This window comes from the organism of the source record quoted next, unplaced genomic scaffold (genome assembly GCF_019419815.1).
Source record: "Pyrus x bretschneideri cultivar Hongxiangsu unplaced genomic scaffold, Pyrus_bretschneideri_v1 Contig20, whole genome shotgun sequence".
Classification (NCBI taxonomy): Eukaryota; Viridiplantae; Streptophyta; class Magnoliopsida; order Rosales; family Rosaceae; genus Pyrus; species Pyrus x bretschneideri.
Window position 1 is genome coordinate 1,305,920 of NW_025999502.1, and position 16,917 is coordinate 1,322,836.

Below are 16,917 nucleotides of genomic sequence, written 5' to 3' on the forward strand. Positions count from 1 at the left end.
CTATGCTTATAAAAAAGTCCAAAAAACAATTATGCAGTATCAAGGAAAATTATAATCAGCTGTGGCTGTATATAGACAATGCTTTAGTAATCAACAACTCACATCCTAACGCTTGTCTTAATTTCGGAAAACGAAGGGCGGATTTGGGTTTGGCATGTCGAGGAACCTAAGGAGGGACCTCGGGTTTCTCCACGTGCCACCACAAGGTGGCTACATAGACAGCCACGCGCTGCACGTGTCGGCACCACACGTGCCTCACATGCCACCACCACGCACACCACATGTGCGTTCATCATGAATCTTAGATTTTTTGTAGGTTTTTAGGCTAACTTTCAGATCTCAAAATGTGCTCAAATCTCAACCAAATGCAGTGATTCAAAAGCCAACTAGAAGCTAGGAATGTGGGGAAGAGGTTTATACCAATTTGAGGTCCAATCGTGGTCTGAGTTGACCAGGGGAACGGCCTAAAAGTGGCCTGATGGCCACGATCAGATTTTCCAGAAATTTGGAAAAACTTACCGAAACAAGTTTAAAAACCTTAAGATCTTCCACAAACATCGAAAAGGAAGGGAAATAGAGTGTTCCTGAGGCCTACCTTGGTCGGAATCAACGAGAACTTGTTGGAGAAGATGATGAATAATGGCAATGGCCATTGTGCAGTGCAAGCTCCATGTTTGGGTTCGGTGCTCACAGTTTGAACTTGATAGAGATAAGGAAGGATAAGACTTTTAAATCTCCTTCATAGTCCCGAATTCGATTTCGCTCGAGCCAACAAGTTCGTAGCAATGAGTACTATGCAAGTACACTAAAAGAATGATTCATACGTCTCTTTAAACAATGGTCAATAGCCAACTAGAAGCTAGGAATGTGGGGAAGAGGTTTATACCAATTTGAGGTCCAATCGTGGTCTGAGTTGACCAGGGGAACGGCCTAAAAGTGGCCTGATGGCCATAGTCAGATTTTCCAGAAATTTGGAAAAACTTCATTTTGTCATTTTAGTCACCGAACCCTACCGAAACAACTTTAAAACCTTAAGATCTTCCACAAACAGTCGAAAAGGAAGGGAAATAAAGTGTTCCTGAGGCCTACCTTGGTCGGAATCAACGAGAACTTGTTGGAGAAGATGATGAATAATGGCAATGGCCATTGTGCAGTGCAAGCTCCATGTTTGGGTTCGGTGCTCACAGTTTGAACTTGATAGAGATAAGGAAGGATAAGACTTTTAACTCTCCTTCATAGTCCCGAATTCGATTTCGCTCGAGCCAACAAGTTCGTAGCAATGAGTACTATGCAAGTACACTAAAAGAATGATTCATACGTCTCTTTAAACAATGGTCAATAGAAGTCAAAATCCTTACCTCTAGGGGTATTTTTGTAAATTCACACTTTTAAAATTTATAAAATCATAGAATTAAGGACAGGTTGTCACAAGTAGCCTCATGGAGGATAGATCCTCCATCAATAAATAAAGGTACAAAGCTAGGGGGTGAAAATACAATTCTAATACACTTGAGCTCTTCTCTATCTATCATCCGTCCTCTCTCACCCACTTTTACAATTAGTTTCCCATCTGTTTTTAATTTATTGTTTATTTTGTGTTAGGTATGAAGGGGAAACCCATGAGAGAAATGAGAGATGTTGAATGGTGGAGGAGGATAGTGGAAAGAGATTTAAAAGAAATCCACAAAATGAAAACTAAAAATTAAAAATTATTTTAATTTGTTTTCACCTCTATCTATAGTTAGTAAAATGCAAAAATGATATAGTATGTGAAAAATACATACATGTATAATTCAGAATATTTGCAAAAATATATTTTATTTTGAAAATTTTAATATTGATTATTTTTATTTTTTCAGTAATATGCCAAGATGCGTGTAGAATAAATTTGATGTTATTATTAAAATTGTGTCCAAATAATTTATATTAGAATATGTAAGTACGTGTATCGTATTTTAAAAAGACGTGAACCTTAACAAACAACTAAGACATGTCAGAAAAACCAAAAAAATTTAAAAAAATACATAAGTACGTGTATAATACGCACATTATACACAAAATTTACTAACTATGCTTATAAAAAAAGTCCAAAAAAGAATTATGCAGTATCAAGTAAAAATATAATCAGCTGTGGCTGTATATAGACAATGCTTTAGTAATCAACAACTCATATCCTAACACCTGTCTTAATTTCCATATTCTACGACACGTGTCTTCTTTTTATTTTCGGTTTTCATTTTTCATCTCAACGCCTGAAAAAATGAAAAAAAAAAAATCAGAAACTCAGTAGGCTCGCTTCGCTCCTTTCGTACCTGTAGCCTGTAGGTGAGTCAGCCCCAAACACAGCAACTCCCGCCCCTGCGTTTCCGACGGACGGAGATCGGAAACCGACGACCGGCGACCGCAACGACTTCATTGCAATTGCATCACCCATAGCCGACTCGTCGTTTTTGAAGGTAATTTTATCGAATCATTTTTCTACAACCTTCATTGGATTTCTGTGGGTGAAGTTTGTGGGGGCGAACGCAATTGGAAATTGGGGTATGAACAAGTTGAGCTCGTTCTTTCATTTTTTAGATTAATTTTACTTTGTTTTACTGTAAATTATAACACCCACAATTCTATATATATGTAAAGATTCAAGCTTTATTTCATTTTTAGATTAATTTTATTACTACCAACTATGCATTTCACTGTAATGTGTGATTTTTGATAATATAGTAAGTGTTTAAGGGCTTGTTTGAAAATCATTTTAAAATGACTGAAACTGCTTTCGGTGGAATTGATTTAGGGTTTAAAAGCATTGTAAGTGCTTTTTGGAATAAGTACTAGATATGTGTTTCTTGCTGAAAGCACTTAAAATGCTTTTCTAGGATTTACTTGAATTTTTATTAAGGATTGGTTTCAAAAACATTTTCAGCAAAAGTGTTTTCAGTTATTTAAAAAACATTTCCAAACAAGCTCTAAATCTTTGGGTGGTTCTGTATCTGGTGTTTTATTTATTTATTTACTTGGTTCTGCATTGCTGTTAATTCGCTTAATGGAAAGGCCTGAATTGAATTCACTAGAAGCTGGATTTTGATTAACATTGAAGTATTCGTATCGAAATTTGACATAGTCAGAGTATTATTGTGTATGGAGAATTTCTGTTGGTTGATATCGTTCTAATTAATTAACATTTAGGTTATGGAGAAAAATGACTGCACAAGGTTAAGTAGCGAGTCGTTAAGTGGCGAAGAAGTGGATTTGCAAGGTAACTGGATCTTCTTTGAGATCTAATGATCCAGATAAAGTTGAAGAGATGACTGAAGATCTCAAACTTGGAATTGAGTTCAGTTCTCATGATAGTGCATATGTAGCTTATGTCAAGTATGGTGCAAAACACGGTTTTGATGTGAGGAAGCATCATAGAAAGACTAATAAGATGGGTCTTGTATCAAGGGTAACTTATGTTTGTTCAAAACAAGGTCACCGGAGAAAGGATAATAAACGGTGTGAGAGTATAACTTATTCTTTACCAAGTTCAAGGGTTGGCTGTGAAGCGCATATGGTTTGTTTACTCATGAAAACTGGAAAGTTTAAGATTATATCGTTTAATGCAAGTCATAATCATGATTTGATTAAAGCACCCATGAAACACATGCTAAAGGTTAATCGTTGTTTATCTAGAGCTCAAAAGGGACATGTTGCTGACGGGGAAAAATCAAGGTCACCAATAAAAGAAACAGTGGAACTAGTGAGTAGAGAAGTTGAGGGGCAAGAGAATTTTGGTTCCGGGGATAACGATTATCGAAATTACCTACAGAGAAAGCGGAAGTTAAAAATGGAAAAGGGAGATGCTGGGGCCATATTGCAATACTTTCAAAATATGCGTGAAGATAACTCATCTTGTTTTTATTCAGTGCAGCTTGATGAGGATGATAGGATCACAAATGTATTTTGGGCAGATGCACGTTCAGTTTGTGATTATAAAGCCTTTGGTGATGTTGTTTGTTTTGATACCACTTATCAGATAAACGAATATGGTAGGCCATTTGCACCATTGATTGGGGTTAATCATCATAAACAAATTGTAGGTTTTGGTGCAGCTTTACTATATGATGATAGCAGAGACTCTTTTAAGTGGCTGTTTGAGACTTTTCTTGCAGCAATGTCTGGGAAGCAACCGAAGACCATACTTACAGACCAATCTGCTGCAATGGCAGAGGCAATATTAGAAGTTTTTCCTGAAGCTAACCATCGGTTATGTGCTTGGCATATTTACCAGAAAGCTGCCAAGAATTTAAGCCACGTGTTTCATGCATCAAAGCAATTTGCTTGTGATCTTAGCAAGTGTGTATATGAATATGAAGATAAAGATGCATGGCTTTCTGCATGGAATGATATGCTTGAAAATTATGATCTCAAGGAGGATAATTGGTTAAAAGAAATATATGAAGTGAGGGAAAAATGGGCATTGGTGTATGAACGACACACTTTCACTGCAGACTTGATGAGTATACAACACAAGGAAAGTATCAGCAATGTGTTGAAAAAACACTTGATGCCAAGTCATGATCTCTTGTGCTTCTTTGAACATTTTGAGAATATTTTGGCAGATCGACGAGATAAGGAATTACAAGCTGATTTCAAGATGATGCAGACCGTACCTTCACCAGTGATTAATGTGGAGATGTTAGAGCGTGCTGTGGAGGTTTATACCCCAGAAGTTTTTAGACTCTTTGAAAAAGAGTACATGGGAATTCTTAATTGCAGTGTCTATAAAATTGGTAAGTCTGGGACGACAAGTGAATACAAAGTATCTTATAGATCTCATGAGCATTTGGTTAAATATGATGGTTCAACACAAGCAGTTAATTGTAGTTGCAAGAAGTTCACTTTTGTTGGGATTTTATGTTCTCATGCATTGAAAGTGCTAGATAAGAAGAATGTGAAAACAATCCCACCTGATTACATATTGAAGCGCTGGACAAGAGGTGCAAGGGATAGGAGCCTCACTAGTTACCATGGAATTGAAACTAGCAACAATCCAAGGGAGTCTCCTGGGAAGCGTTATAGCCATTTGTGCCATAATTTTCGTGAGATAGCATCCCTTGCAGCAGAAGATGAGAGGTTAACTGCATGTGCACACGATTGGTCAGTTCAGTTGCTTAAAAGTTTAGAGGAAATGAAGAAAAATCTTGGCCTAGATAATGTACCTGTTCATAAAAATTCAGAAGGCGAAGCTTTAGTTGGAGAAAGTGGTGGAACTAAGCAGGTGAAAATGGTAAAGCACAACGATTGTGAAATAACAAAAGAACGTGGAGTTAAAAGAAAGTATACAGCGAAATGCCCATGTAGTAGACTGACAGAACCTGCGGAAACTCAGAAGCATATACCACCAACCAAAGGCACACAATATGCAGCAAGACATTGGCTGTTAGAGGTACTTGTTCTGAAATTTATTGAATAGATTAAACTAATTACAATTATTTTGTTTGCTTATGCTTCCTTCCTTTTTGTGACAATTTAAAAGAGAAACTGGTTATTGGACATGAATTTCCAATGTTTGAAGTAACTAAAGTACGATATTCTTAGTAAGCATAAATATTGGCTCACGTGGGAATAATGTACTTCTTTTACATTTTTATACTTATGTCTTCATTTTTTTCTTTTCATGTCATCTGCATATTTAATATGTAGGGATCCTCTGTTGGAGCTAGAACCCAAGTATCATTACCAAGTCATAGATTTGATGCAAGTGCAACTGTCAATTTGCAGGGTACTCTGCCTTTCACTCAACATCGTCAGGTAACTTAAATGGAAGAATTATGGAATATTATTTACCTTAATTTTTTTTCAGTTTTATTCCTTCATCATTGTACAAAAATCCGATGTCTTAATTCCTTACAAAAACATTCTCATGTGCTATTGATAGGGGTCGTATGTTGATAATGGAAACCAAGTGTCATATTCAAGTAAAACTTTTGGCGCAACTCCAAGTTTCCTCAATAACATGCATTTCACTCAACTATGTCAGGTAACTGGTATCGGTATAGAAATGTTGAATGTCGTTTGATCAAAATTTTTGTTACATTAAAACTTCTGTTGAAATATTTTGTAGGAACCTTCGAGGCATCATAATCACTGTTCACAAAGTAATGGAGGCAAAGAGTCAGGAAATTGAGCACGTAATGAATGCCAATAGTTGACGGGTTTCATGGATTTTGTATGTACAGCTGCTTGGGATATCAACCATAGTTTTGTGCATAATGTGAAAGAGTAACATGTCGTATCTAGAGATTTTGTGCCGCATATACTGAAAATTGGAGCAGTAGAAGTTGCGTATGTTTTTTAGTTCATGCTCTTTTACTCTTTTAAGTTGTATTAATGGATATATTGGCTTGAATTTTCCTATGTTTCTAGTGTTTGGGTGAGAATGTACTTGGAACAAATTCGGATACAACATTGTACAAGCTTGCGGAGCTAGACACGACGTCAAGATTACTGTAGGTTAGAATATATGATAACGAAAACTAGATGTTCATATCAATTCTTTGAAGGTGTGGAGGTGAAAACATTCAGTATGAGTGATATCCATTATTGTAGGTGCTCTCAACATCTGAGTTGTGGCTTCCCGTTTCAGGGTCCTCAATATCCACCCCTCTTCTCTTCTATCTTTTCGCCATTTCGATTTTCGCAGCCGGTGATCAACGAGCTTGACAACGACACCAATAAAAACTGTTCCAAGCGTACCAATGCTTACAGCCAGTAGAACTACAAGCACCATTTCTATTTTCTGGCTATGCGGCATGATCACCCATGTTGCTGCAACAAAAGCTGTTGCCATGAACGCCACAGCTGCCCACATGACCTTGTGGGCAAACGACAGTAGTCTTATCAATGGCTTTCTCCGATAGGGGATGATACTGACGAGAACAACCACGATGGAGAGTGACGTGAACAGCGCAACGTAATTGCTTATTGCAAAGACCTTATAAGCATTCGTTTTGCCTGCTATTGACTTTCCCTCCATCCGTCCCTCCTGATAGACTCCGCCAGGGGGGTTGATACCAGCAGTAAAAGTAACTGTTGCAATCAGAATGGCAACGAGTATTATAGTGTTGCGGGCATTTTGCAGTGCCTCGGAATATACCTTATGATGCCTCCTACGGGGGTTGTAGAAAATATCAAACTCCGACTGGTGCCTTTTGCTAGGGTATTTGTGTTGTCTCACGATGGTTGGGAACAACTCTGGCTTTTGTGTTTGATAATCCAATCCGTCTCCACCTGAATGTTGAGGCGATGACTTGCTGGAATGCGGTGATGGCAGTTTTGGCGATGACTTGCTCGATTGGGGTGATGGCAAACTAGATGACTTCCTAGTTGGTGGTGATGAACTACATGGGGTCTTGGAGGCAGGGGAAGGTGCTTCATCTATAATGGACAGATGAAGTTCATGCTCTTTAACAAATTGCGCTCTTTTTGGCATGTTTTCGAGGACTTCCTGTTGGTTGAGGTCCGGCTGTTTCTACTCTCGGTGTATGAGATAACAACTCAATCCTTGTTTCCCCTCCCGCGCTTATGAGCATAGCTCGAAGACGCATGTTTTCCACACTGTTCTTGGCCTCGTTGAGGACGTCAAGTGCTGTCAACCCTTTACAGTTCTGATAATTGACGTCTGTTCTTTTCTTGTTGATTAGGTACTCTGCTATCTGCGGCAAAAGAAGTATCAAGAAGTTAAAATCATATATTTCTGATCAAAATTCACTAACTTTGTTCGATGAACATTGATATCTCACCTTATGTTGTGCTTCAGAAACTGCAAGATGCAAGATGGTGTTACCATGAAGATCCCGACAATCAAAGAACTCGGTGTCATCGCAGACATGAGTCAAGTACATCAGAGCATCATGTTGGCCGTATCTCACAGCTAAGTGAAATACCGTCTCACCAGATTTCGTGACAAATTGGAATGACGGTTTAGCCGTAGAGACAAACGCTTGAAGGACTGAAACTTTGTAGTTTATTACTGCCAAATGCAATGGCGTGTGTCCGTTGTTATTGTACTCCTGCGCAAGTTTCGGATCAATCCTCAGCAGCATCCCCGTCATCTCCCTGTGCCCTTTGCAAGACGCATAGTGCAACGGCGAATTTCCATTCTCATCAACCACACGAGCAAGCTCAGGACAGACTCTTAGCAACTCTTTAACAACATCTGCATAAAAGATTAGGTAAACTCGGTTAAGAAATTGTACCAAAAAACAAATTAAATTCGAAGAGAGAATTTTGATACTTACCAATATGTCCACCAGACACAGCCACATGGATACATGTTTGATCTTTCCCTAACCCTAGCATCCCAGACTCGTTGAGTAAGGCCAAGGACAGTGCACTCTTGTCTTTCGTGTTCAGCGTACTAGATAATCCGGATTGGCATCTAGTAAAAGCTTTAAGGCTTGAGCGTTCCCCGTTCGACAAGCCATATAGACCTTTGAGTTCCAAGGTTGTAAGTTGCAACCCTCTCAAGTTATCCGGAATCTGAGACGTGGTGATAAATGCGTCGTTTCCCTCCATTGGCTCTTTGTTTTTGAACAAACTCATTGCAACTTTGTAAGATTCAAACTCCAATTTTCTTTCTTTGTTTGAGAATTGTAGCAGGTACCCAACGTACTTAAAAGCAACTAGGTCTAGAGAAAAGACAACAAAAGGAAGATGCTTCGAAAGTTTACTGCAGCTACTGGGGCATGAGGGATCACACAAAAGTTGGTAAACGTTGACAAATTGATAAAGGATATAAATTGTGTCCCTGCATTAAGTTGTCCTTGTATCTTCAAAGAAAATTCGTGTTGGAAAAGATGATAATACTTACAAACGCATTCCCACCTTCAATTCTACATAGCGTCTAATGGCACATCGGTTGTGTTTTGCAACCGACATATGCATCTGAAGCTCAAGGAAAATTTTTATAGGCCAGCAATGTTGTATAGACGCTCAAGCATCAACACGTGCAAAAAAAGTGTAAGCGGATATGAGAATGCTTCGTTAGATGTGGGCATGCAAGAAATGACAAGATTGAGAACGAGGATATCTGTAAAGTAGGAATGGCCATAGTTGAGGATAAGATGAGAGAAAATCAGGTGATTTGTTCATATGAACGGAAGACCTATATATGCTCTAATTGGAAGATAGGATTATGAGATTGAGGCTCAGGGCAAAAGGGGCAGATGAAGATCTAGGAAGACTTAGAAAGAGACTCGAAGAAAAGACATGGAGTACTGGGGGCTGTGAAGCCAAAAATAATCAGGAAAATTATGGAGGCAACACGTGGACTTTTGGGTTAAAAGACAAAATTACCCTCGAAGGACATCGGGATTCCCACGCCCATGCAACGGACAATAACGACTCAATCAAGGAAGAGTCAAAGGTGATCAAAATGGTATTTATTGAAATCCCTCTCATCACTACTCATCAATTCCTTATTTAAAACGTAATTCCAAATTTTCCTATTCAATTTAGGTTTAATTGTCACTAATTGTATGATATTATTCCACATAATATTTTGCAATTACACTCACAATTTGACCATATATGGCCAACCCCTATTTTCCAAATAGGGCCGGTCACTCCAAACCCACAAACTTCTAAACACATTATCTTTCAAATTCTAACTTTGGCATCAGAGATTCTTCAGCCAAAGCCCCAACACACCCCCCCAAATTCATCGTGGGTGCGTGAGGCTTTTAGCCTTAATCTTAGGTGTTATTATTTTGCAGGTGCATTTTCGTCAAATGAGAAGATGGCGGAAATTTGCATCCATAAATTGGTGTTTTCATTAAGAGTCTTGATTCACACGCTGAAACAAGACTCTTGCATTCAAAGTTTCCCATTTCTTGTTCATTTGTAGATTTTTCGTATGTTCTTATTCTTAGAATTTTTTATAAAGTTTTTTGAATAAACATAAAAGAAAAGTACAATGACTAGAAATTCAGAAACCACAACGATAGGAACTTCCTACGTTCAAGGATTTAGACAAAGTGATGGAGATCAACGCATAGCCCCACCATGATGATCCACGACGCTCAACGTGATGACGAGTGGAGCTGCACCACCCCACAGGGCACCACTGTGACTATGCCAACAGCATCCACCACGGTAGCAGCCACTATGGTAGCTCATAGTGAGACCCAAGCCCACGGTGAAAGCATCACCTTGCAGCCGCAAGCTCAAGCCCATGCCACCTTGCAGCAACGAGCCCAGGCTCGTGCCACAAGAGAGCCTAGCACGGCCCAGCGCAAGTAGGCCTAAGCTGCAACCGCAGCTGCTAAGGCAGCGACCCAAGACCAGTAGGCCCAGGACGTCGTCAAAGGGAGCCCAATACCCATGCGCTTCAGCGATCCAGCCTACGCCTACAGTTTGACTTGTGCTTGTGACCCAACCCGCTTTCGAGGTTCAACCTAAGGTCTGGCTCACTCCCATGGCCCTTATAGTAACCCAAACCTGTCCAAGAGAGGTTTAACGGTCCCCACTTCAGATTTCTAGACCGACGATTAAACCGAGAGTATTTTCACCCCATTTCTCTATAAATTTGACATATCCCAACTTAAATCTCATGCCCAGAGTCCATTACACTTCCACTACTCAAGGAAACATATACCGTCCAAGCTTTTTCAACCCAAATGGCTAACAACACTTGTCTCGACAAGTCATAGAGTTGACAAGCGCCTTTGTGAATCAGCTCTTGCAGCGTACCAAGATGCAATGTGCCCCAAACAAGATGTCCCGAAGTAAGACAAGGGCAGGCGACGAACCTCTCCAGCAGCGTCCTAGCAAGCAACCACTCGACCAATCATGAACTAAGTGTTCTAGGCAGTGTACATTCTCAACTAAGCCTTTAAGATAATGTATACTCTCGCCTTAGCGCGCAGAGGAGTCTGTACTATCGGTTAGGCCCACGGATGAGCATACATTCATGGTTGGGGTCACACTCTAATAATCAACATGAGCAACCTTCCAAGCAAAGTGTTCATTCATGGCTAGGCCCGCAAGAGCTTCCTCCACCTCACATCGGAGTAGGCAGCACGATGGACGGAGAGAAGCAATCACTAAATCTAGGTCAAGTTCAACTGGTAGTCTGCGAGAAATTCGCTTGCCTGTTAGGAACATACCACATGCACCGCAACCGCGACATAGAAGAGCCGAACACATGGAATAGCAACTTAGACCCGTAAGTTACGACCGGTGGCAGCCGAGAGTTTTCATTACCCCAACAAAGTTAAATTCAGGAAAAAGTAGAGAGGCACATGACTGAGCAATTACGCGATTTCCAATGCAACGAGGTCACTGACAAAGCATTATAACGGGACATGACCAACATAAGTAGGTCATCTTTCACAGATGAGATCGAGCAGGCAAAGCATCCATGCAAGTTCAGCATGCCACATTTCACATCTTTCAAATGAAATGGTGACCCGAAAAGACACCTGAAGCACTACTGAAGCATAATGGTCATTTACTAGAACAACGACGCTCTTATGTGCAAGATATTTGCCACTATTTTACAAAGCGAGGCTCTGTAAAAGATGACCTACTTATGTTGGTTCCACACCCTACCTCCATAATCCATCTGGAATTTCAATAAGCTTTCTTTGGTTTTCACCAAGAGTATTCATCCTACCGCTTGATCAAGAAGAAGTCTAACCTTTTCTGCATCATAGCAAGTAGAGCAGTCTTTCTACATTTGGTCGTATGCTTCGCAAAGGAACTTGGGCAAATAACCCCTTTAACGCCATCAACAAGCTTGGCACATGCGTCCATGTCTTTGAGCATATCTGGCTTCAAAAGCGCACAGATCTCAGCAGCCTCTCCAAAAACAAGCTTGGTGGATTTCTCATAACTGCCATGCAAATAGTCTTTTCTTTCTCAGCAGGCGAACCAGCTTAGTAGTAAAAGAACATGCCTTGGCGCCACTTTAGCCGCGAATCCACCTTATCACTTTTCATAGTAGCAAGCATCTCCGAAGATAACCAGACTTAGCTCTCAACGAACGTCTTGGCATAAATTTCGGCACTAGGGACATGACGGAACATCTATGCTGAGCAATCCTATCAGCAATTGCACTAGCCACCTTTGGCATAGCAAACATCACTAGCTCGGATCTAGCAGCCCTATCTTTTTTCTCCTTGGAAGAAGTCAAGTAAATCACAAGCCTATTGGCAACAGGCAGACCCCTCACGAACAATGGAAGACGTCTTTAGCTTTTTCTCAAGGGGTATCTCTTGAGCAGGCGGGGAAAATCTCTTCTTTCCACCTTCATTCACAACAAGCTCCATGACGGCGATCAGAAGAGCTAATGCCTCTGCCTTGATTCACTTTATCTCCTCTCTCGCAAACATCCCACCTTTCTCCTAGCGAAGAGGACTAAGTAGCCAGTGCCATTCACGGTAGTCAACAGGGATACCCAAAGCAACATGCACCTTCTTCATATCTAGAGAAGTTTTGGGAGTTGAGCCGAATTTCAAATCTACATAAGCTAAGGAGGATAAACAACAAATTAGATAGCAACTCAGCAAAAGCACAAAGCAGCCTAAAAACTAAGCAGTTAACTTCGGTGACAAAAATCGTCGAAACTTATAGCTCAAGGGAAGAATTAGACTCCTACTCTCCACTTATCTCCAAAGTCTCTTTGGCCCAATCATGATCTCCTTTGCTTGAATGATCGAAGAGCCTATAGCAGGATCGCAGGTGCCTAACTCCATCAATATGGCCTTTGTCAAAGAAGTACTAGAATTCGTTGATGGTTAGACCCAAGTCAAAGAATTGGCTAGGTTGAGGAATCCCACTATCACACTGACCACATTTGGAGAACATTGAGCAGGGGCACGCTTCATGGAGCAAAGCACTTCCTGGAAAAAACGCGGCATAGGAAAAGTAAATTCTAACATGTAGTAGTAAGGGTGAAACTTGATGGCTCTCCGAGGCCTATTACATGGCTCATAGCTGCTACCCTCCTTGACATGCTTCATATACACCCTAGATGAAATGGCATTCCTATATGTTTCAAGGAAATCTCTGAATGAGTCATCGGAGCTAATTTTAAAGCAAGCAGCCTTAAAGTAGCCCATTTTACTTAAAGACCCATCTTGACGATACAACAGCGGTACACCATCATTACTCTTGTGGCTTGAAGAAGACATGCTCCAAGAAATTCTACAAAGACGAGAGAAAGAATCGTTAAAAAGAAAAAAATGTCAGTGCATCAGGCCCTACTGCCTGGTCCAAACTCTTTCAGCCTAATCCAATTGGAAGGGGGTTAGCACCCCCGCGCTTCCCTCTTTCACTCTTTCACTTCTCCTATGGGTTGAAGCCCAACCATCAACAAGCTAGCTCAGGAAGGAGGCTCGAGCTTCCCTTCCTCTCTCCAACATGGGCCTAGACACAACGAGCCAGACCCAAGCGCCCCAGAGCCCTGGCCCAAGCCAACCACACTCCAAGCCCAAGGCTAGCGCCGCTAGCCCTCGACCTAAGCCGAGCTGCCGCCACACCATGTTACCCACAGCAAATAGTGCCATGGTCTTTCCAAGCCACCTTTTCACACATCCTTGACCCCCGACGAGCCAAATTTCAAGCCCCAGGGCTCCAAAAAATTACGAAGACAAGGAAAATTTGATTTTTTTTCTTACCTTGGTGCAGCATGCAAATGAAGAAAGCAACGAATGACAGTCATTTGCACGGACAAGTGAAAAAAAATTGCTAGAGAAAGGGGAACAAATATCTTCTAGCTTTTCTCTCTCTTGTAGGGTAGAATAAATTGCTCTCTGAAGTTGATTTAATCTACTTAAGGTAGACTTAAATAGACTTTAGAAGTGATTTAGTTCCCTTTACTAGAATGATCTAATTTCCAATTAATGTGGGAATCTGCATCAAAATAGGAAACAATCTTACATTTCCTAAAGCAAAGGAAGATCTCTACACCTGATGCCCTTTCCTGCTAGCAGCCCACAAGTGTGGGTGCATTTGTGGAGCAAAAAGGCAACACGTGGACTTTTGGATAAAAAGACAAAATTACCCTCAAGGCACACAAGAATTCCCACGCGCATGCAACAAACAATAACGGCTCAATCAAGGAAGAATCAAAGGTGATCAAAATGTTATTTATTCAATTCCCTCTCATCACTCATCAAATCCTTATTCAAAAGGTAACTCCTAATTTTCCTATTCAATTTAGGTTTAATTGCCAAGTTAATTGCAAGATATTATTTTACATAATATCTTGCAATTACACTCACAATTTGACCATATATGGCCAACCCCTATTTTCCAAATAGGGCCGGTCACTCCCCTATAAATAGCCCTATTCTCCCACTAAAATTCTAAGCCATTCTTTACCCACAAATTCATAAACACATTCTCTTTCAAATTCTAACTTGATCGGAGATTCTTTAGCCAAAGCACTCCCTCCATTCATCGTGGATGCGTGAGGCTTTTAGCCTTAATCTTATGTGTTATTATTTTGTGGGTGCATTTTCGGTAAAGGAGAAGACGGCGGAAATTTGCATGCACAGGGGCTAATGGAAAACTTGGCCCAAAATCGAGCGTAGTGGCGTAGTAGGATTCATGCAGCTGGCACCAATTAGTAGGATAAAATTTTTTTGTTGTTTTAGATTTGATTTTTACAATTGTTAAACCTTCTATTCTCAATTTTAGTCATTCATGTTCCATATAATTAAATAATACGTTACATTGAAGAAATTGCAAAAGTTATCATTTTGTAACAAAAACAAGACGTAATCTCTTTCTTGACGACTACAAGTCAATTGATGGAGTATTGCAAAGCAAATGGGTGCAACAAAAAACAAGAAAAAGAAAAGGAGACTTGAAGAAGGTCTTGCAAATGGACCCGACTCCATGGTTAAGTCAATGGAGAAACTTCCTTTGGAGTTTCATTCAGTGTGAACTTAATAATTAAATAAAATGACCACGCAACCGCGTAATGTTTGAGCTCATAAGTCTATTTATTAGATATTGCAATTTATTAATCTTTTCCACTCAATTTCTAACCCTGTTTATTGTAGTTTAATTTTTATTCCTGTTTCCTTATCTTCAATCAATTTATAAGCTTCTACAAGAAAAATACCATGACATATTCGACTCCAAATTTTAGCACGTGAGAAAAGAGAGAGAAATTATGAAGTGACTGCTTTGTATTGCAATTTGCAACAACACGGAGAGTGAGAAAATGGGTCATCCAACTTCTTTTTTTTAAAGTAACATGCATCTTTCCAACAATAATTTTTCTTGCCTTTGGGAAAATTCCTATAGCTTTCCCTAATATTTAGCAGAACCAGTTTAAGTCAATCATATGGGGGGGCTTCTTTCGCTTTATATTATTTATACTTTAAACAGAAAAAGAACAAAACCAAACAACCAACCAAAACAAAAGTGCCGTGGTCATGAAGCAATTTTAGGTCTAGAATTCTACGGGAATGATCAAAATCTATGTCGACCCACGTTAACCCCCCAATCGATACAGTGATAGAGGTACGATTATGCAATGAATTGTAAAGCTCAAACGTCTTAGATTTTAATTTCACATTACAAAAATACTTAAATTTACTTTATATATATAACTTACAAGTATGCAATTACATTTCTTTGAAACTCATAACCTCATACATATGATGAAGAAACCAATTGTAGGGTTTTCCAAGTTATCTTTTGTTTTTGATACAACGATAAGAGATATTTTACTCTCAGCTTATCATTTGTTTTTATACAACGGTACTCTCCCATAAGAGAAAGAGGGACTAAGTTAGCCACTAGTTTGCTATTAGACTAAACCCAAATTTTTGCACGTCACTGCCATTTGTGTGAGTCAATTCCAATATCTTTACTAACAAAAGAAAATGAATGGATGAATGAATCTCACATTGACGGAGAGAGGGATCTTGTTTGTAAATAAATTGGATTACTCTCCATATTATCAATTTGTTTTATAGTGAAATCTCAAGTTTTTTCACCACTACATTGAAATATTAGTTGGTGTTTGTACCATTCTTCACCAATCTCGAAAGTATCGAGCACTAGTCAACTCCATATAGTTAGGGACCCACTCAAGGATTCATGTTGAGGGACCTTTGCCGAGGCACAAGAATTTCTATCCAACTAGGAAGCCAATCACAAGTTCTATCCAACTAGGAAGCCAATTACAGCGTGACATGTGCTAACATCAGAGTAAAACTTAGCTTTCCACACCGACCACTGATGGAAGCTAGAGACTCTCGTCAACTATAAAGGAAGACCGTTCTCCTACATTTAACCTCTAATGTCATTATTGTACTTAAACTCGTCATTAGAACTCACTAATGATGATTATGCTTGAACCTATGTATGCGTAAACTCTTCATTACTATTAATGAGAACTCCACTACTCTATTAAACGTAGCCCAACTTAGGGTTAACCACGTACATCTTGTGTTACTTCCCTATCTCTATCTCTTTGCATATTATCCCCACTAGATGACAGGAACAATCTTTTGAAGATCATAAACTTAACATTTTACATTGTTCCAAAGTTTGATTGATTTTGTGCATCAACAGTTTGTATGTTACTTTACTAAAACAAATAAAAATAAATAAATATGCCCTCATCATACACATGGTGTTTTCAATCACACAATACAATAGCAACACACTTATAAGAAGCAAAAAAATGGTATTTAATCACATGGGTAGTTGCAGAAATGGGACATTTTTAAGAAATCTAATTTCAGATAAGAAATCTGCCGCGTTTGTTCAAAAATTCATCCATCAAGTTGACTAGAAAACACCTGTGTGTGATTCCCAGTAGAAAATAACTCAGATGCGTGGCACTTATTCTACCTTATAGAGCTATAACGCAATAATTTAAACAACTAGAGGAAGAAGAAATGGGAGAGA

General features: G+C 39.5%; 2 protein-coding genes across 3 annotated transcripts; one reads left to right on the plus strand and one right to left on the minus strand.

The window, feature by feature from the left end:
• Window positions 1-2,250: 2,250 nt before the first annotated feature.
• LOC103966578 (protein FAR1-RELATED SEQUENCE 5) lies at window positions 2,251-6,396 on the plus strand. Of its 2 annotated transcripts, none has more exons than XM_009379761.3 (5): window positions 2,251-2,456; window positions 3,184-5,425; window positions 5,761-5,790; window positions 5,918-6,019; window positions 6,104-6,396. In XM_009379761.3, exons 2-5 carry the CDS (start codon window positions 3,302-3,304, stop codon window positions 6,164-6,166), a joined length of 2,319 nt encoding a protein of 772 aa, XP_009378036.2. In that variant the 5' UTR covers window positions 2,251-2,456; window positions 3,184-3,301; the 3' UTR covers window positions 6,167-6,396. The 2 variants fall into 2 exon arrangements, with proteins under 2 accessions (XP_009378036.2, XP_009378028.2); XM_009379753.3 differs by having other exon boundaries at window positions 2,252-2,456; window positions 5,683-5,790.
• Window positions 6,397-6,477: 81 nt separating this feature from the next.
• Window positions 6,478-8,624, minus strand: LOC103966568 (ankyrin repeat-containing protein At5g02620). Its single transcript, XM_048583807.1, is given in 7 exon segments — window positions 6,478-6,649; window positions 6,652-7,486; window positions 7,488-7,694; window positions 7,782-8,197; window positions 8,280-8,408; window positions 8,411-8,478; window positions 8,480-8,624. Coding segments are annotated over 7 exon segments (1,848 nt in total). The 5' UTR covers window positions 8,584-8,624; the 3' UTR covers window positions 6,478-6,560.
• Between the last annotated feature and the right edge of the window lie 8,293 nt (window positions 8,625-16,917).